Source organism: Convolutriloba macropyga, chromosome 3, assembly GCF_964194025.1.
Source record: "Convolutriloba macropyga chromosome 3, txConMacr16.3, whole genome shotgun sequence".
NCBI classification, from domain to species: Eukaryota; Metazoa; Xenacoelomorpha; order Acoela; family Convolutidae; genus Convolutriloba; species Convolutriloba macropyga.
The window spans coordinates 789,771-811,666 of record NC_134470.1 but is presented as its reverse complement, the minus strand read 5'-3'; the positions used below and the strand labels follow the sequence as shown (position 1 = coordinate 811,666).

The 21,896-nt window shown below is 36.4% G+C and overlaps 3 protein-coding genes across 3 annotated transcripts in view; all 3 read right to left on the bottom strand.

The window, feature by feature from the left end:
* Positions 1-102: 102 nt before the first annotated feature.
* The window catches only part of LOC142335857 (DNA-directed RNA polymerase I subunit RPA12-like), a 160,378-nt gene continuing 138,584 nt past the window's right edge, over positions 103-21,896 (bottom strand). Inside the window, exons 2-3 of the mRNA XM_075384185.1 lie at positions 6,186-6,459; positions 103-456 (exon numbers count right to left, since the gene is read on the bottom strand). Of these exons, the coding sequence (XP_075240300.1) occupies positions 330-456; positions 6,186-6,448 (390 nt within the window). The 5' untranslated portion in view covers positions 6,449-6,459 and the 3' untranslated portion in view covers positions 103-329. The remainder of the gene's footprint in view (positions 457-6,185; positions 6,460-21,896) is intronic.
* On the bottom strand, positions 11,037-15,141 carry LOC142335856 (RRP12-like protein). Its single transcript, XM_075384184.1, has one exon. It carries the CDS (start codon positions 15,061-15,063, stop codon positions 11,080-11,082), a length of 3,984 nt encoding a protein of 1,327 aa, XP_075240299.1. The 5' UTR covers positions 15,064-15,141; the 3' UTR covers positions 11,037-11,079.
* Positions 17,889-19,361, bottom strand: LOC142336770 (cytochrome c-like). Its single transcript, XM_075385684.1, has 2 exons — positions 19,092-19,361; positions 17,889-18,404 (listed from the first exon to the last, which is right to left on the bottom strand). Exons 1-2 carry the CDS (start codon positions 19,258-19,260, stop codon positions 18,256-18,258), a joined length of 318 nt encoding a protein of 105 aa, XP_075241799.1. The 5' UTR covers positions 19,261-19,361; the 3' UTR covers positions 17,889-18,255.

The following is a 21,896-nucleotide window of genomic DNA, read 5'->3' as shown; positions in this document are numbered from 1 at the left end:
CAAAAATCGAATTCCTCAAAAAGCAAAAACTTGTCAAAAATTTGTTCCCTGTCGTTCAAGTCACTCGATTGCATTGGAATACTCATTGACGGAGGAAGTAAATATTAGCGAGCTAATCCGAAGTTGAATTGTTTACATAAAATACAAACTTTGGAGCTCGCTACTTCATGAGAAAGCTCGCTTTATTTCACATTGTATACTTAATCGGATTTTAATTCAGTATATGAACAAAACAAAAAATAGCACCAAGCAACCCAATCTTCATTAAGTCCGGGTTTCAAAAGAACATCTGCAAGATTTCACGCGGTTAAGTAATTCAATTTATTTCGCTAGGAGTACTCGACTTCGTTGTGTTTGCACTGGAGACAGAAAAAGAAGACAGTTTGACCTTCATCAGCCGATCTCGTCTGCATTGTCTTGTATGCCATCTGTTTATTACCACACTTCGAACACACCCTGAAAAAAATTTTAAGGCTAGTATTGGCCAAAAAACGTTTTCAAAAGATGGTTCGTGCGAGGCTATGCAAAACACAAAATGTTCCAATAAAACTTCCAAAAAAATTAAAGATTTTGATCAAAATTTCAAAACTCAAATTTGGTCATGACACTTTCAACTCGGAAATGGTGATAACTCGAAATGTGATCAATGAACTGAAAAATATCCACTAGGCAGAAAAGATAAGAAAATTGATAACACAATTTTCATAACACAAGAGCGCACACCAGAGCGACAAACGAAAATAACAACACAAGAGCGCACATCAGATATTATTTTTACGCTAACAATCAGAAATCTTTGGAAAGTTTTTCCTCGGAAAAAGTGAAAAACAAATTTAAAATCTAAAACTTTTAAAGTTTTAATTGGCTGTGCAAAGCTCTGATATCTTCGAACAGTAATAAAGTGTAATACTTAGGAAGATATCAAGTATGGGGTGAAAAATCTCCCCCGACGTCTTTGTTTCTGCTCATATCTTCTGTGTCAATACGGTGACTCAAATTCCCTTAGGATAGTTGTATTGCAAAAACTTTCCTAAGTCTGTTGCTCCAAGGAACGTGTTTTCAAAACATCTTTTCATTGAGAGAACAATTTATGGTCGCTCAATCGTTGGTTTTTGACATTCATGAAAACCAAACCGACTTGTAATCGCTTTAGCGTAAGATTGCAAAAAGCGGGAAAGGTTGGGGGACTTTGACATTTGTCAATTATCCGCTATCCAATTATATGACCGCAAAATATTTGGTCATACCAGCTCTTAAATGTCACAAATTTAGAGGGAATTAGGTGGCTAAAGAATGTAGCCAATAGGTGCTTCAATCCGCTCCATTTCGCGTCCCCTTCAAAATTTGTTTATTTCCATAATTGATAACGAATTCAAAGCAATTATTGGGAATCGCTCAGAATACGCTTCCTAAAAGGATATCAGCTGAACACTTAAAAACACTGATAACTTTTATATCAAGCAGTAGAATAGAAGTGTTCATTCCCAATATTCTAAAAAACCTTTCCGGTCAAAATTGAGTGGAACTGAAACAAATACAAAATTAAAATAACCCGCTCTAAGTTTCTTGTAGGAAAGCTAATAGAAACACAAACCTGTTGATCAGTGCTGGACTAGATTGTGAGTTATTTCAAAAGTTATTTAAAAATTTTGAGCCAATTTCACCTAATTGATGTCTCAAAAACCACTATTGTTAGATTTTCAAAGCATGATTTTGCCTGCTAATGTTTAAAATATCGTCACAGAAATCAACTACCTTTCCTGTTTTAATGTTTGCCTGTTTTCAAAATAAATTCTACTCAGTATTTTATGTTTGCTCTTATCCACACTAACGTTTTTTCCTGTATCAAAAATGTGGCTTTTGATAGTTAGATAAGGAAATCAAAAATAAAAATTAAATAGTCCTAAGGATTTCTAATTTGTAACAAAATCTGGTTCTTTTAGTATCCCATTCGAAAGAATTCATCAATTTATTTGAAAAATTATTTCACTCAACTGAAACGCAAGCTTATTTATGATTTTGATTTCAGAGAAGTGAGCAAAGATAGCGTTGGAAGCTACATCCCATTTTTCAGTATTCTCAGGAAATTGAATTTTGGTTCGCTTTTAGTGAAATGCAACTCAACCGATTGTCAGCCAAACAATGATTGCAATACTTAAATTAGTATTCATAAAAAGAAAATGATGTTTTCCATACTGGTGAGGTACGTTTTCAACTAGATCCAACACCAACAACTTATCAACTGGAGAGCACAATACAACTTATTCTTGAATCCAGATGAACCGGGTCTTTCCCGTTATAGCCAACCCCCCCCCCGCGCCTTAATAGTCAGATTACCCATAGCACTATAGTACCCCCAATCATTGTACTTATTCCAAAATGGGGGAACTATAATTTCGTGGGGGGGGGGGGGGGGGGGCAATAATGAAACACATGATAAAACAGCAAAACACGAGCGAATTTTTGCATTTTTTATTTTTAATTGCATGCACCCAAAGGTGAAAAACTCAGGAGATTCTAAGTCATTCTGGATGTGTTCAGTTATTTAGCTCAATCACTAAGGGACATGATTTTAACAGTTAGCTTGAGAATTTGAGGACACTAAAATTACTCTTTTTAAAGCAATATTTTCACCGTTTTTTTCGTATTTCAATGTTCTGATGCGTTTGAATTCTGAGTGGTTTGAGCTTCACCGAAAAATTAATCGACAGAAACAACACAATATATTGGACTAAAAATGTAGTTTTTTTTGTCTTTCGCATTAGATAATTCCGTTTTCCTGATGTTTTTGTTTGAACATTTTTATAATACGTCAGCACTGTAAGGCTACGGTCTCAATCCAAATTATGGAACTCTTACTTAACTAAAAACATACCGATCAGATTGCTGGAAAATAGTTAATTCCCATAACCAAGATTGGGATTGAAAGAGAAAAACTAATGAAAAATGATTTTTGTACACAAACAATTTTAGAGTGCGAACCATATTAATGTCATTTTGTAGCTGAACATAGTCCTGCTTCGTAGTTAGACGACACAGTGGCTATTATCAATGCCAATTAGCATTAGAGATGATAACTTAGAACACACTTAGAGTAACGGGCATCTAAAATTGGGCTTTATGGGTTTATCACGTTTCTATTTCTGATTTCGTTTTCGATACTGACTCGGTTCGGTTTAGATTGCTTTGCTGAGCAACTGTTGTCCAAAAACACTTTTAGCAGAAGGAGAGAAGAGTGACACTAGCCTAGAGAAGTAAAAAGACCACGCAAAATGTTGAACCAAGCTGTGAACTAAGGTGAAGCAAAAAAATTTTGTACCACGAAAAAAAGTACCACGAAAAAAAAAAACATAGCAGGACAAGTCCTGACGTACAATTCAAAGAAATTTCATTGTCTAAACAAAAGACTAGAACTGACCAGGATTGAATTGGGAAAACGATTTCCAAAAAATCAGATAAAAAATTGAAAAAAAAAACGGAAAATCAGTGTCAAAAATCAAAGTTACAATGCCGCATGTGAACAAAAAACACTAGCGAACAATGTTTTCTCGAACAATGTTTTCTCACTCTACTTTAAAATTAGAGTGCGAAAACCTCACGCCGCAAAACCAATCGCTTTTTCGCTCCAGTTCTTGTTTCGGCGTGACCAAAACCACTACTCCAATTTGCCTCCAAAAATCATGAAAATGTGTGAACAGATCTTTAAAAAAGACAGCGCCAACACAATTCAAATTCTTTGAATTGTAAAAATAGGAGCGCTATAATAGACGAGACGGCTGAGAGACTGACGGCGGTTATTAATAAAGGAAATTAAAAGCTCGGGAACTTAGAGAATTTCAAACAATGTAGTTGAAGATATTCACCTCCTTTCTGTCTTCAAAAGTTTTAAAATATAATCTGACTTCAATTATCTCGCAATTTTTTAAATAAACGTTAACAATTTTTGTCAAATCAAATTTTCAATCCGACTAAAAAAAATTTTAACTCTAACGACTAAAAAGTTAACCCAACAGTCAAAGTGGAGAAGCAGTTTAACTTCCCCACTTTTCTCTCCAATTGTTGAAAAATTCAATTGTTTATTTCACTTATATTCACTTGTATCAAGGTTTGCGTGGATCAAATACAATTGAAATTGAAGGAAAATCTTCCAACTTTAATCCAATAATTCAGAATAACAGATGTTGAAGAAGTTAGAATTCTTAATTTCTCCAATCTTTTTTGTTTTCAAAATTATTCAACAGTTTAACTGTGGAGTTCAATCAGTTGCATACCAATTCATTCAGGTAAAACTCCAAACTAACTAGAAGATATAATTATCTAGTTCAAGTGAAGTTCAAGGAAGATGAGAGTTAAATATCCAACTCTTTTTTAAAAAAAAAATTAATTGTTATAGGTCAATTCTTTTCCGGTTTCATGCAAATTCAACTAAAAATCAACTTGAAGTCAAGATTTTCAACGCTTACTCGAGAATTCAGCAAGGAAAAAGCCAAAAAAACATAGCCGGCAGATTGCCAGAAAATAGCTGCAGTAGTTTTGTAGATCTGCAGTCTAAAAGACTTAAAAACTTGAAAAATTAGTCTATTCACTAAGAAACGAGATTTTGAAATTTTGATTAGGAATCTGTATAACTTATCGCTGCTTCTATTAGCTGCTCTTAAATAATCTTCAATTAGAGTGATATACACTCACTTCGCCTTCTCTTTGAATTAAAGTAAAGAAAAAGTCAATTTCAGAGTGAGGGAGTCATTTTTGAGAGTGAGGTAGGTCACAGGTGACCAATTTAATCACGCGAATGAACAAAAAAACTCGCTCCACTAAGAAGGAAAAATGACATCACTCACACAATTCAGTTGAAATTGCATGAACGAATGAACAAAAAGCAGATTTGAAGTGATTGTGACTTCATATGGCCGTAACAAAAATCGTGACGACGAAATAAAAAAAAACCAAGAGAAGGCCAATAATAGCCTCAACTATTGCTTCGCAGCTTTTAATAAAATCTCACATCTATTTTTTTCATTTTCTTTATTTCTCACAACTTTGGCTAAAATTTGATCAGTATTCTGATTTTGGTGACCAAATGCTTATAAACTAGAAATAATATCAGAAAACTTAAGGAAAAACAAGAAATTGTAATAAGATTTATTGTGGTATCATTTTGTATTTCGTGGCTTCCATTTTTTGTGGACAAAAATGTTAGTTTCACTTTTCATCACATCGGGTTTTTTAATATAAACCACGCCACAACAGACCCACAAACTATGTAATAACGCATCGAAGGGCCCTAGCGCTCCCAGCCTGTGAGAAAGAAAGAGAAAAGACTATTTCTCTTTCAGGTTTACCATAGAACACATGCCTTCATATGGCTAGAAAACTAAGGCGGCGTGCTTTACATAATACTAGTTTTTATTTTGCAACATTGGCACGCGCAAACAATGAAGTAACATACCCGGCAGATTGCCGGAAAATAGCCGCCGTTGATTCCAATAAGCATGATTGGGATTGAAATAACAGAAGATATTGAAAAAAAAAAGATTTTTGTACAAAAACATTTAAGTCGTATTTATTTTGATGGCATTTCGTAGTTGAACATACTTCTGTTTCTTAGAGAGAGGCTACAGGGGCTACTATCAATAACAATAAGCATTAGAGAGAGGTAACTAATACTTATAGGACCGACGTTCAAATAGCGGGCATCTAAAATTGGGCTTTATGGGTTTATCCCGTTTCTATTTCTGACTTCAATTTTTTATACTGACTCTGTTCATTTTGAATTGCTTTGCTGAGCAACTGATGTTCAAAATCACTTTTAGCAGAATGAGAGAAGAGAGAAACTAGCCTAGAGAAGTCAAAAAGATTTCACGCAAAATGTTGAAAAGGCGGCAAAATGAGGTAAAGCGACGAAGTAAAAAAAAATAGGAGCGCTATAATAGCCGGCTGAGAAGATGAGGGCGGCTATTAAAAAGACTTACTTAAGCGAAATATACTAAAAAAGACCATATGAAAACGACTATAAATACAAACTTGGAACACATATTATAGCGAAACTCACACAAACGCTTTGTACTCACTCAAATTGTACACACAAAACGTACACCAGAAAATTAAGAAATGATTAACTCATTACGAAAAGATCGTAAAACTAACTCATACCATGATTAGACAAAAGTTATTATTAACCAAACCTGTCAGTCAAGGCATCTTCATTGGCCGGTTTCTTCGTGTTCTCTTTTGCAAACTCTTCTTTCGTCTTGAATTCTAACTTGGACTTCTGAACAGGAGCTAGAAGTGTCTCCGCCTCCACTTCAATCTCACATGCAATACAAGCAAACCTTTTCTCCAGAATCATCCGGGCTGTATTGAGAAAAACGCCACAGTTTCGACAAAATTTGTGGTATGGATCTGCTACCAACTGATAAGAATGAGGGAAATTTACTTCAACCGACATAGCAAATAACTGAAAATCGTAATTTATCCATTGTAATCCAATGTCAACAAATTTCTGCATACCCATAAAAGCAAATATTAGATTTAAAAATCCGACAAAAGTGTGTACTAAAATAAATGGCAAGAACTGTTAGAGTCTGCAAAATACTGCCCGGTTAGGCAAGCAAACCAGTGCGTAATCGCCTTGTGAAACACCAATACAAATTACAAAAACATAACCGCCCACTGCTGGACTAAGGTACTGCCCCAAACGACTGGCGCGAATCGATTCTACTGTAGCTGGCTTCAGCAGGGGAGCGGAGGGGGGAGTAATGGGGCAAAATAGGTTTACCACGGGGCTTCAAATGATTTTTGAGCTTACTTAGGCCTCTAGCAAGAATTACTGTGAAAAAATGAAACCAACTTTTGTGCGCTTTACATTTGACTTTTAGTAGTAAATTACAGTGCAACTACTTGAAATTCCCACTGAGAGCAAACAAAATCGAGCAAAAATATCAACAAGTCAAGCGCGATAAAAGTCACTCAAAACGGTCAAGAGATTTTTTTTTTCAAAAAACGACTACAATAATTGCTTCAAACTTCGTTCGAGAGCAGTCAATCTCTCGTCGCAATAAATGACGATTTCTCACGGGAGCGTATTAACCCCTAAGTCAACTTTTGATATCCGAGAACTAAATTGACTAAGAAATAAAAAAAAAGCATAGCTGAACAAGTTCTCAATTACAATTCAAAAAAATTTTGCATTGACAAAAACTATATTGAAATCACTAGGAAAAGAATTTGAAAACCATTTGCAAAAAAAAACGGTCAAAAAACGTTCAACCTTGAACAAAAAGCCCTATTAAGAAACAAAATTTTCACTTTAAATTGGAGAAACAATTAACAACACGCTCCAAACTCACTTTTCCGCTCAACTTCCGCTATCAACGTGACGAAAACCATTTAAGTTTAGTTCGAAATTCATCAAAACGATGAACAGATCAATTGAGAAACAAAAAACGCTACAACACGATCCAAATTTTTGAAAAGTTAAATTAATCCTAAAGAAGGCAAATAATAGCGCAACTAGCGATAGCAGCTAATAGTAAGGTAATATCATTCACTGGCAGTAGATAGCTAATAATTTTCTGGATCAAATAACTAAACTGAAGTTACCAAAGTAATTCAAGACAGGGGTAAGTTGTGTTTCAATGACAAATAAGACCAGTAATGAAGTTACATTAGCAACTCTATAACCCAAACGCAAACCTGAGCTGCAGCTACGCTGCCACCAGCCCTTTTCATGGAATTATTCTGGGAAATTATTGAAAAGTTCTGTAAAACGTACTATAGCAATGCAAATGCAAACTCTTCAGAGCGACTTAAATTCATTAAACCCTACGCCTTCATCAGAATAGCAATTAACGCCCAATGATCAGCAAATTTAATAGCCTTGAAGTTTTTTTGTTACTTTTGATTAGGATCGTTTAGGGCATTGAATTGGCTCAAATATGGCTTCTGCAAAATTTTGAATAAGTTACCAATATCTGTTTCACAGTACTAACTCACGGGAGAGCCTTTCAATGCGGCGTCTCTTTATATGCAGAGACAAAAATTCTGTCAATTTTGCACACTTCGTTTATCAAATCCAATATCGCATTTTTTTAAATGTTTTATAAAAAAACTGAGCAGCAATAAATACTTCGGGAGAAATAAGGATGTATTGTTTCCGTTTGAAAACTAGGTAGAATCCGCAAATTCGAGCAATAGCATATGCTGAGCAGGAACGTATGCTACGAGACCTAAAATAACCAAGTCCCATCTTTGTAGAATTCGCGATAAAACCGATTGAAACACTAAAATACTGCTGAAAATAATGCCATGTTGAGTTGGACACTTGAAAAAAATACAGGAACGAAACAATGCATCAACATGAGTCCACAGAACTCAACCAAAGAATTTATAGTATTTTGGGTACCAATACCTCGTAAAAATGACTATTTTATTATCACCAGTGGATTAAATACAGACATAAAATAGCACTAAATATCTCCAGAAAAAAATTCACTGGATCGCTTAACGTCAGACAAGCGTCAAAGTCGCTCAAAGTCAGTTCATTCACTGAAACTACTGGGAGTGACACTAGACCACAGCCTCACTTTCAACGAGCAAATCAAAGGTGTCAACCAAAAGGCTCTGAAACGGACCAACGCAATCAAATCAATTTGCAGCCGTAACCACGGCCTCAAGCGACAAGAAGGAACGACCATCTACAAAGCCATGCTGCAATCAACTCTCAACTATGGTGCAGCGACATGGACCCCGAATGTATCTGAGAGAAACTGGAAAAAGCTTGAAGCACAAAAAAATGACGGTTTACGAGCCGTTACTGGTTGCCTAAAAAATCGCCGGTTGATCACATTTGGACTGAGACAATGTGCATACCCATAAAAGAGAATTGCAACATGATTGCCAGCCAGTTCGCAGCGGAAGCACTGCAAAATCCGGGTCACCCCTTTCATGTGAAAACGAAGATAGACAGCTCCACCCGGCAAGTGCGCAAATCACTGCGTGAGCACCCCACACAATATTGCCAGAAGCTCCTTCTGGAACCGACATACAAGAAAGAAGAAATCCATAGAGAAACTGTCCAACACGTTGTAGAAAATCTGACTGACAACAAAGTTTTGAACGATAGCCCTCCAGTTCCACCCGACGTCCTGATGCAAACCGAACGAGAACTAACACGCAGCGATGAAGTAACCCTTTGTCAGCTAAGAAGTGGCTATAGCTCAAAACTCAACAGTTATCTATCGAGAATAGACTCAAAAAAGGGCTATGCAGGAAATGCAAAAAAGAGCAGGAGACTGTGGCCACATGATGAGATGTCACCTAAATCAAGGACCGGGCGACCTGTGGACGGACCCTGCAGCTGTGTCCAAAGACCTGGGCACCTTATGAGGGGCGGCCTATACAACAACAATAACAACAACACGTCAGACAACTACACTTCGCGACTTTGCATACTCCTGTCTCATTTTATTGACATCTATTTTCAGTTCATAATTTTAAGATGGTATACACTTCAAGATGGTAGGTATTTTATCACTAATCATTGCAGAAATTTATGTATACATCACATTGGTGTATTTTTATTTGCTAATTACTTATATGAATTATAGTTTAGCAAGGCCAAGAAAACAATTAAATAAAATAAATGTCTTGTCGTAATTCAGAGCACACAACACAGTGCAATTGGCAGCTAGGTACAAAAACATCAAAAGTACAGGGTACTGATGACAATCACTAAAACCATAACCGACAGAGGTTGGGCGAATTGATCTCAAACAACTAGTGAGGCAAGGCTTTGGTAGTCGCTAGCTTATGCTTCTGATACCTGTCTTCAATTGGTCAAGGAGGCAATAAATATAGTCGGAGGACAATATATGTAAGAGGGAGGCGGTGCTGGCGGAAGCCTTCATACGGTGAAAGCTCCTGAGGAAAGGCCGAAACCTTGAGCATGAACGAGGTTCGCAACCTCCAAGTTGTGCCCCTTGAGTAACTAATTCTAGCTCAGTTGGCTCGAGCAATCATGTCTCACAGAGCTCTCACTGTGGAAATGTCTCCCAATGGGCGAAAAGAGGGTCTAACTGATTCAAAAACACAAAAAAAATACAAAAAAAGCTATTGTAATATTGACAGAAAAATAGATAACAGAGTAGTGTTGCAACTGTGATATTCCAGCTGTATGATATAGAGTGGCTAAACTACATGTTTGGCCACTCTCTGCTCACTACTTGACAAAACCTGCTCTACTCGTCCCGAAATATGATAGAGAGAGTGATATTCAATGCTCTCAGGACGCAACCCCTCCACAAACCAAGTCGGCAGATGGACAAATTCCCTATTCTCTGGTTTGGTTTACATCGCTGGTTTAGATTTGATTCCTTTAAATGTCAGTACATTAAATTCCCGCGGATCGTGTCAAAAGTGAGGTGCACTTGTGTCAAAAGTTGGCGCCCAAATCTCTAGCCATTGCCCTTCACACCTTGAAGTTTTGCTTCCTCAGCAGTTTCGATGAATCTCATACTTAGAGGCTAGTAATGCTTTCAGGAACGGCTCAGCAACTTAATGCTCTCGGTCTTAACCAGTTCATCTCCTTTCTGAAGACGAAAAGTCAAAAATTATCGGTTGAGACAAAAAATTGGTCGAGCGGAAAATTGGATAAAAAAGACCAAAAGACTAAAAAATAATTGCTACACAAACTTCGTTAATGAGCAATTAATGTAAAACTCTGTAAAAATGGTTCTGTTAAATAGTATTTCATGCTTAGAGCATTTTCTCAGATTTCGCAAAATTTCAGTACATTTCGCAAACGCAATCTTTGGATTCGCATAAAAGCTTTGTAAATCGATTCCGAATTTGTGACATTTAAAAATCAATTTACGCCTGGAGCGATTTGAAACGTAGTTGCGTGAGTCACATTTGTTTAGCCTCAGTACACTGACACTAAAGAGCGCAATTCACAATCAGCAGTTTGCAATCACTAAAAATTTCCTTAACCTTGAACTGAAACCAGTTACATTGGCTTCCGAGTGCGAGAAAACGAATTGATGACAAGTTAAACTCATTTCAGCTATATTATATTACATTCTATCGCTTCTTTATCTTAGTTCTAGATTTCAGACCTTTTCCAGCACCCTTTTTAGAACTCTTAACCAGTCCCTTCAATCTTCCTTCAACTTTCTTCGCCTTCCTTTTGTTTAGCACTTGTGCGTCCAATGGCACAAAAGCATACGGTTGAGGTTTTCCACGCACACTCACGTCACCACCAGCTTTTTTAGCCTTGAAAGTCTTGCCCGTTTCGTATGGAATATTAGACTTTTTAGACCTGCTTGATTTGGACTTAAAGGATCTCCAGCTATGGTTCGAAGACGCCACCGACATCGCCTTCTTTCGCTTCTTTTTGGCAGAAACTCCCTCGTCATCATCCGTATCCGAAGAATCTGATTTGATGCCAACTTGGCGACCTTTCAGTTCTTTAGGGTCCATATCTTCATCGCTATCGTCATGAATTCCAGGTAGTTTTGTCTTCTCTTTGGGTTTCAATACCTTACCATCGTCTCCGATTAGGAGCAACCGACCATCAGGGGCAAATTTCAACTCGGATTTCTTCGTCTTCGATTCTTTGCTAACTTCATTTTTGGTCAACGCTTTCGAGGTCAGATATTTCGAGGAATTCTTTTCAGCAAGGTCAACAATTCCATCCTTTGCTTCGTTTATGAACACACTTCGATTCGATTTGCTGGTCTTTCTCGAGACCATCGAAGTCTTCGTTTCTGCTTCGTCGTCTGAAGATTCGAGTTCTTTCAGGATGTCAGCAATTGTTTCGGCCTTCGTCACTCGGGTGTATGCGGACGTTGCGTCATCGTCAATTGTGAACTGCGATTGGTCATCAGAAATACGACCTTCGTTCATTTTTCGTTTCAGTTCCTCTTTGTTAATCTGTTTTCGAATACTAGAGGCCAACTTTTTCAGACTCTCAGGGCACATGTTGTGAATGACGTCAGCGCCAACTTTTTTGGCAAGACGGAACAAGACAACTTTAACACTGAATCTGTACTTCAAAAGTGTCATTCGATTCCATTCATACAATTCTTGAACTATTCTCTCACAAAATTGGTAAATAGTAGAACTGTCCAAAACTGATATTATAACCTTGAGCAGATGCAATGCAGGTTCAAAAAACATAGGACGTGTCGCATTCTTCAAATATTCCGAAATAAACAAAAAGAACTTCTTGTACAAATCAATTCCCATAACTTCCGAGTACAGCGCTACTAGATATTGCAACGATGTCATTGTTGCAATAGTTTTATCCGTACATTTCGATTCCACGCCGTCCATTAGAACCTTCGTCAAACGTTCAACAGCTTCTCCCTTCGTCATTTTAGACTCATCCACAAATCGGTTGCAACAAGCCTTGAATAATTTTACAGCCACCTCTTTGACATGACCACGTTCTACCTTCAGTGATATTACTGCTCTTGGCAGAATATCATTTAAATAAGTCAAATCTAGTGCTTTCTGATCAACAAACAGCAACAAAGACTTCAACGCTTGTTTTCTCGCAGAATTTGAGCCGTTATCGAAAACTTGGAGTAAATTCGGCATAAAATTCTTTAACAGCGTCACACTATCTGTAGATTTTTCTCGTAATTCATCCGAACTAACAAAGTTCAAATATTTTTTCAATATTAAGACAACTTTCTTGTTAAGTTCGTCTTGTTTCAAAAGTTCCGGTAATAAACTGGTAAACATTTTATTCAACTGTTCTGTTTCCAGAACGGGGGTCATTTCACGAATCAAATCAACCAACAACTTTTTAGTTTGCAAACTTGTTTCAGCTGATAAAACGCGTTTTTCCGCATTTTCAAAGTAAGACTTCAGTTGTTCTTTTGAAATTTTGCCCAAAAATAGATCTAAAATCCTGAGAATTTTACGTCGCTTGTGAATAGGCGTTTTCTCATCTAAATAAAGGTTGAAAAACTGCGGCATGAAATTTTTCGAGTATTTCATTATTTCAGTAACAGGTTCCGGTTGGGTGGATTTCAACATGGCCATTATAGCATCCAATATACTTGATGAGCAAGCGTGATTTTCAGCAATTAACGACGATAGATGTTTTGCAAATCCAGGTGTAAACGATTCCTTAGCATCTGTGCAGTTCAAACAAAATGCTGGCAACAAATTCCAAATCTGCGACCTCAAAATTTGCAAAGTTTTAAGCTGACTTGGTTGTTTGTACATCCCTTCCATATTTGTCTCCGCATTTTTAACAATTGGATAAAATTTTTGCTGCCAAATTAACAACTGAGATTTTACAATTGCAGTTTGAAACAAAGGAATTATCCACGATCGCAAAAGATCTTCGTTCGCTTCTCCTTTTATGTTCAAAGGATAAGATTCTAGAATCTTCTCAGGTCCAAAACTAGACACAGCTTTCTTCAGCACAATTTGCAGACCAAAAATTTCACTATCGTTAGTTCGCAACGTGCACAAATTCACAACGCTGTTTTCAAAAACTCCATAAAACTCTGGACCTGCAGCTGTGTAAACTTTACCAATAAATGTGAAAATGGTCAAGAAATTATCACTGTATTTAAAATTTGTTAACTCAGCAACAATTTCAGCAATTTTTGAGATATCCGAGAGCTTATCATGTGAGCTTTCAAGCCAAAATTTTCTGACATCTTCGGTCAAGTTGTCAAAAAATCCATTAAGAACTCTCGCATAGTGATTAATGGTTGGCTTAATTTGAGATGCAAAAACAGTTGTAACTCCATAAGACAAAAACGAAACGAGATGCGACGAAAATAAATGGGGACTCAATTTCAATAAATTCTGGAGCACCGACTCAAAAACATCAAACCAGCTAGAAACGAGCTCTTCATCAAAAAACGAAGGCTTCAATTCTTCCAAAGCTGACAATAATTGACCATTGAGCTTGGAATCGGCTATCATTTCATTGTCTTCATTTTTGAACAGAGCTTCGATTAGACTAAACGCTTTTTTCTTCAACAGTAAATCAGTTCCACTACAAATTGACAGACAGGTTTCTAAGGAAACTTTGAATAATTCGGAAGTATTGTGCGGTATCATAACTTGAAGCAGGTTTAGCATTCGCATTTTGAACATCATTGGTTTCGAATCATCTAGAAGACATTCGTGCAGGTTTTTACAAATCACAGGAACAAAAGGATGTTGACACGTTTTTTCCAGAACATTCTGAGTAATAACATCGCTGTTGAAAAATATCAGATTTATCAACCGGAAACAAGTTTTTCTCACTTTTATTGCGTCGTGATGCACGAAAGACATTAGAAGTTCGGCATCGACTTTCAGATCAAGTAAAACTTTCATTGGTTGTCGGCATAAAAATTCAGCATAGCACGTGAGCGCTGATTTCAGCATGAGAGCGTTCGAGGATTTAAAGTACTGGGTCAAATGTGATCTCAAATGTGGCACAAGATCCGAAAACTGAGTTCGTAAAATTTGAGGGTTCACTTTTCCAATTATCATTGATAGAAGGTAATATGCCGCGGTCAGCGTCGCTTCCTGAGTTTCATCGTTTGAGATAAGAACCATCAGAGTTCCGAATTGTTTGACCCTTAACAAGGGATCTTCTGGTTTCTCAACGGGCAAACCGTCTTCGTCTAATTGCACCTCAGTGGGAGAATTAGTGGTTGAACTTTCAAGTTGGGCATCAAGTTCGGTTAGCATACTGGCCAAAGAACAGATCTCTTTAGCTATCGGATCCTCTGCAGCTCTGCTCCAATGAGATTCGATGCCACGAAATGACGCACAAGAAGCGGCAGAAAACGCCGAAAAAGTTGTATCGATTGTTTTAGCGTCAAAATCAGCATCCATGGGCGTTGACTTTTTGTCATCTCCAAAACTGAAGGCACTCAACTTTTCCAAGGCAGATTCAGTCATTCGCTCTTCTTGTTCAGTTTTCTCAGCATAGCGTCTCATTTTATTGTCTCGGTGTGTCTGCGATTGAGGGTTGCTAGAGGACGCCCCACCCTTCGGCCAACGAGCATGCTTGCTGTTACGAGCAAATCTAACCCGCTTCATGATTCAAAATTCTTATAGCAACTTCTCACAACAAATCTTTCTAAAATACAAACGTATATATCTTTAGCATTAAAAATTGTCCAAACATTTCCCCTTTTGAGTAACCAGGGCTGTCGGTTGGTGCAATTGGTATCAGCTACAACAATGAGAGGCTGGGCTACATCAGCCAATGAAGGAAAACTTGTGAGGAATAACTGATAGCAAAATGAAGACGACGCTCGCTCGTTCAAACCTTCCAAACAAGAACAACAGGAAGTTTCACACTACTTTGGGATTTTTTACAAGAGCAAATAATGATAACTAACACAATAAAGAACTTCTTTCTGAGCAACCGATAACAGTAATCATTCCCTCCATCTTCAGCTACAGAAGCCATAAAAATAAAAAGTTTTAAAATAAGCTATTTATTGTACTCTTGTATCTGAAAGTGATTTACACTTTGGTTCGAAATAAGTAATTTTGCTGTTCTTCTGTAGAATTTCCATTTCCATTTTGAGGACTATTTTTTGGAGGAACCGGGTAGCAAACCAGGAAACTGCTTTCGCTTGCTAGAATTCCACCCGGTACGGTTAACTTACTGAAAGTTTTTAAACACTAACGATTAACGTCGTGCCAATTGCTCTCAAACAACTGACAAGAGGCCGGCTTTGTGAGCAGCCAGCTATGGTTCAGAGAGGCTATCTTCAGTTTAATTGAAGGGGCGTGGGGTGAGCGCAACGGCGGGGGGCGGGGGGGGGGGGAGGGGGAGAACCGCCCTTCAAAGCATGGGCCAATGTCTCAAAAACATGTTTCCGTGAATCGCATACTTAAGAGTCTAAAAAGGCTCTAAAGGAACTTAATATCGACAACCAATTGAAAATTCAAACAGTCTGCGATCAACAATAAGTTCTTCGATAAATTCTCAGTTAAGTTATGCACAGCCAAGTTTTTCCAATGTTGCATAAATTTTGGTATGGCAAGACGTAGCAAATTTCGCATATAGTCAGACCAATAGTTTTAGTCTTGAGTTATTTGATCGTTTTTTTTAGTAAATCAGACAATTAGAAAAAAATTAGACGTTTCTCTTAAGCACTAGGGCTTATGATTTTTAAAAAACGGTAATATCAATGACTAACTCTATCTAATCCTCTGGGACACTTCACAACGGCTGATTGGCCTAACAGTGCTCTTTCTGTAATCCTGTTGCCGCATTTTGTAAATGAAAATTATCAATATGAGAATTTGCTGAAAATAGAAAACAATTTATTATTAATATTATTGCCCTATGCGCGTTGACCCTTATAAAGACGAAAAGTCAAAAGGCTCCGACGAAAAATCCGTCTATCAAAAAAATCGCATAAAAAGACCGTATGACTAATCTAATTGCTACCAACTTCGTTTGCGCGCAATTAATAACTCATGTCACATTGAATGTTTCTTATCATTTTGTATCAATTTTTAAAAACATTCGCATCCGAAGACAAAGATATGCCAAAATAGGTCTTTTGCTTTGTGACCTATCAAAGAATAAAGGAACCATCCACTAAATATTCCTTTCTAATTTAAAAAGTCTAGTACATTAGACAGCAAACTTTATTAAACTGGTTAAAACTTATTTATTTGTAAATTTGTTACTTATAAAAAACTATTTGTCCGGACATTGAATTGATTATCTTTTTAACATTTATTTAAATATTGAGCTCTACGGGCTTTTAAATCATACCACGCGTCCTTCTCTTAGTATTTCAGAGGGTCAATACAGCAAGCTAGTTGAAATCGCCAAAAAAATCATACATTAGCCCATGCAGATCAATTTAGTCTGAAGTAGGCCCGCATTCCAGATCAAATTTCAGGACCCAATGTTGTGGATACCATATCAGTGCCTGGAAACATTATTTTTCTTGAAACAAAAATTAAAGATGATTTTCCGAAATAACGAAAAAAGGTTTCAGATTGTATTCAACAGCCTTTGAATTTAAAAGAATGCTAATAAACTCAGACTATTCAAAAGAAAAACATAACCGACTAACGTCGCTCGAATCGCTCTCAAACGGGAGTAGCCCGCTGGGGCCTACGAATAATTGCATTAAAAAATACAGAACTAATATAATTGCTACAAACTTTGTTTGAGAGCAATTAATAATTTATGTCACATTGAATGTTTTTTATCATTTTGTATCAATCTTTAAAATCATTCGCATCCAAAGACAAAGATACGCAAAAACAGATGTTGCTCGTAGAAAAAATGTTGCTCGTAGAAAAAATTTTTGAAAAACATTTAAAATTCTGACACTTTTTGGTCGTGATAAACATTCTTTTATTACTCCGTTCTAATAAGGTTCAAAAGCAGGTTGGCATACCACGCAAAATTTTAAACGTATTTTCAATAATTCTTACAGCGCGTAGTAATTATTTAACTACCGGTCAGTATAACCCTCAAACGAAAATTACTAAATAGTGTGGAAAATTTCTAGATCATTAGTTAAAAAACTGCGTTATTTGTAGCATAAGTTTTACTTTTCTAGACCGTGCGAAAACATTCCTTGAGTTAATAAAATTCAATTTATCGTTTCAGGCTAAAATTTATCACTTTACAGACTAAAATTACTAATTTTATTACCGATAAAAAATGTTTATCCAAAAAATCCCTATTTGTCAACTATTTTTTTACAAAATAATAAGCTCGAAAGATCGCAAAAGATAGAACCTATGACTTAAAATCCCGAATAACATAAACTACGTATCATTACTGAGAAAAAAAGCGTTTTCCCTATCCAAATTGAGTAATCTATCTATAGTATGGGTGTATAAAAATGATCTTTAAGAACTTATTCTAATGAAAACAGTCAAGGAGGTAGTTGGTCAATATGTTTTTCGAATACAGTATAATGTTAAGTAAGCAGAACCTGTTGTGTCCCTTTAGGGACTACAATATATAATAAATTGTTAATTATGAGATCATTCACTACAAGTGGAAACTTGGTTGATAGGTGTAGTAAAACTTCATTTCAAATGCAATTCAGATAAGTCTGTCCGATACGAGAAAAAGTAGCCGTCTCCTTGGTAGACCAATCAGTGTTTTTAAACCATTAGTGGATGTCACAGTGCTCAGCAGTCCATTAAAATCTCAGTCCAAAATTGTTCCATAAAAACGTCTCGTCCAATTTGTGATGAATATTTGTCTTATATGGCAGGGGATTGACGATTGAATGACTATTTTGCACTCTCGCGCATTAGGTAGGCGATCAGATCCTTTCTCTCTTTGTCTTTTTTGATGCCAGCAAACACCATTTTAGTTCCAGGGATGTACTTGGCAGGATTTGTCAAGTATACATCCAGGGTATCTGGTCCCCAAGTGATTCCTGAAAATCAAAGTCCAAAATGTATTGTTCACATGAACCAGGCGCTGTGGTTGTGGAGAATTAAACAATTAGCAGAAAACTGATTTATTTAGCCCCCCCCCCCCCCCGCGCGGCGCGCTTAGTGGGCCTATAATTTTTACGCCCCCAAGAAGCACATGCTATTTCGTGTATAGTAACGTGCTATCTAACAACACTTAGAACTAAACACTGGTGGGCTTAAACAGAATAGATCCCAGGAAAGACCCACATAATTTAAGATGGACGCATTAAACCCTCTCGACAGCAGATTCGTGTTTCTATGAGAACATTACAACTAGGTAGAGTTTTGCTACGAAGGATTTTCAAGAACCTGATCGACAGAAAAAATGGATCTTGTCTGTTAACGTCCCCGATGCGTGTCACGACCTTGCAAATAATACAGTGAGCTCAATAGCAGCAATTTCTTGAATACTCTATGAAAAATGGAGGCTCAATCGGTAGCAAATAAAAGCGGAAGTTTACCGAATACCTTTTCGTCAAACCGTGTGAGCTCAAAAATGAAGCAAAAATTCTGCTCTTTCCCATTATATACCATCAGCTTAGTAATCAAATAACCTATAGGCCCCCATCATTGTAATTATACCATAATAGGGGACTATAATTTTGTGTGCGGTGCTATAATGGGAAAGACCTAAAAATTCAATTTACCTTTATCTTGATTAGCCTGAGAGTAAGAGAACCCTACAGCTTGTCCTGTCTTTCTACCCACGAAGCCATGCAAATTTGGTCCCTGTTTATGGGGCTTTCCCTTCTCGATCACGTGGCACTGGGTGCACTTCTGCTTGAAGATTTTGGCTCCTTTTTCTGCATCACCCATGGCTATTTAGTATCACTGGTTGGACTTTTGGAATCGGTCGAGTTGATTCGATGGTAAAAGTTCAGGCGGCCAAAAGACCTGAAAATTAATACATTTTAGGTCGCGAATCTTTGCTTTCGCTCTGGTAGTTCCCTCTTTGCAATCAATGGGGATTCGAACGATGATTCCGCATTAAGTATATGAGTGGTAAGTCACCGAAACGTCGCAAATAAACTTGAGGTACTCAAGTGTCTGCATTTACACAGGAGTGTTTGACTAAATAGCCCTTTTTCGAATCACAATTTGCAGTCATCACAAGAAAATGCGAAAAAAACGTGCGTCATTCTTCAGTTGAAAAGTCACTTATATTATTAGACATAGCTGTCATATTGCCTTAAAACAGCCGCGATAGCTGCGTAGATGTGCAGTCCCAAAAAGGGAGTAAAAAAGGCCATAAAAATAATTATTCTCTTCAGTAAGGGCTGCAATAATAAATTTTTAAAAAAAATCTGTATAACTTATTTCTGCTTCTATTAGCTGCTCTTAAAACATTCAATTAGAGTGATATAGACTCAGTGGACCTTATCTCCTTGAAAAAAAGTTATGTCAAGTAAACTATCTGCAGAATTTAAAAACTTTCCTTGGACAGTTGATCGTTAAACTCAGAAAAAGACAAAATATTCAAGAACTTTTACAAATGTTTACAAAATCTTTCTAAAAATCAAGATATTAAAATCTCCAAAACCCTTTTATTATCTCAAAAGGCTATCCAGAATCCCTAATTCAAGATTTAAATAGATTCACTGGCTCAAAGATCCATAAACTTGGATCATGATAATAATTTCCAAAAAACTTTGAATTTTATCCAAAAATTGCTAACTGGAGTCATTAAAATATTGATAACCATTCCATTAAAAGACATAGGCCAAATTTATTCTCTTCATTAAGGGCTGCAATGATAAATTTTGGTTAACAATCTGTACAACTTATTGCTGCTTGTATTAGCTGCTCTTAAATAATCTTCAATTAGAGTGATATAGACTCAGTGGACCTTATATCTTTGAAATAAAGTAAAGAAGAGTAAATTTAAAAAAGGAAGTTTTTGTGAGAGGGAGCCAAGTCACGTGTGACCAAAAATTCAATCACGCGAAAGCACAAAATAACATAACAACCGAATTGCTCTGAAACGACCGGCGAGCGGTTGTCTTGTTCAGTAGCTAGCCACGGTTTAGTGAGACGAGCTTTAGCTTGATTCGACTCTCTAACATTTAAGTTTTCTAGCCTTGTTAGTAAATAAATCAAATAGAAAACCTGATATTTAAAAAACTTGCAAAAAATTGCAAGTAAAGGAAAGGTTTCCAGATTTCGCAGAGAAAATGTTAAAAATCATTTTTTTGTCTCTGGAGTTCTGTCAAGCAAACCATCTGCACAATTTAAAAAGTTTCGTTTGCCAGTTTATTGTTGAACTCAGAAAAGGACAAAATATTCAAGAACTTTAGCAAATTTTTACAAAATCTTTCTCAAAATCAAGATATTAAAATCTCCAAAATCATTTTATTATCACAAGAGGCTATCCAGTATCCCTATTTCAAGCTTTAAATAGATTCACTGGCTCATAAAGATCCATAAACTTCGTTCATGATAATAAATTCCGAAAATTTGAAACATTTAAATTTTATCAAAAAATTGCTACAACTGGAGTCATTATTCCATTGATAAACTCCATTGAAAAAGATTTAGGCCAAAAAAATTCTCTCCGTTAACGGCTGCAACTAAAAATTTTGTTTAAAAATCTGTATAACTTATTTCTGCTTCTATTAGCTGCTCTTAAATAACATTAAATTAGAGTGATATAGACTCAGTGGACCTTATCTCTATGAAAAAAAGTTATGTCAAGTACACTATCTGAAGAATTTAAAAAAGTTTCCTTGGACAGTTGATCGTTAAACTCAGAAAAAGACAAAATATTTAAGAATTTTTACAAATTTTTACAAAATCTTTCTAAAAATCAAGATATTAAAATCTCCAAAACCATTTTATTATCTCAAAAGGCTATCCAGAATCCCTAATTCAAGATTTAAATAGATTCACTGGCTCAAAGATCCATAAACTTGGATCATGATAATAATTTCCAAAAAACTTTGAATTTTATCCAAAAATTGCTAACTGGAGTCATTAAAATATTGATAACCATTCCATTAAAAGACATAGGCCAATCTTATTCTCTTCATTAAGGGCTGCAATGATAAATTTTGTTTAACAATCTGTACAACTTATAGCTGCTTGTATTAGCTGCTCTTAAATAATCTTCAATTAGAGTGATATAGACTCAGTGGACCTTATATCTTTGAAATAAAGTAAAGAAAAGTAAATTAAAAAAAGGAAGTTTTTGTGAGAGGGAGCCAAGTCACGTGTGACCAAAAATTCAATCACGCGAAAGCACAAAATAACATAACAACCGAATTGCTCTGAAACGACCGGCGAGCGGTTGTCTTGTTCAGTAGCTAGCCACGGTTTAGTGAGACGAGCTTTAGCTTGATTCGACTCTCTAACTTTTCAGTTTTCTAGCCTTGTTAGTAAATAAATCAAATAGAAAACCTGATATTTAAAAAACTTGCAAAAAATTGCAAGTAAAGGAAAAGTTTCCAGATTTCGCA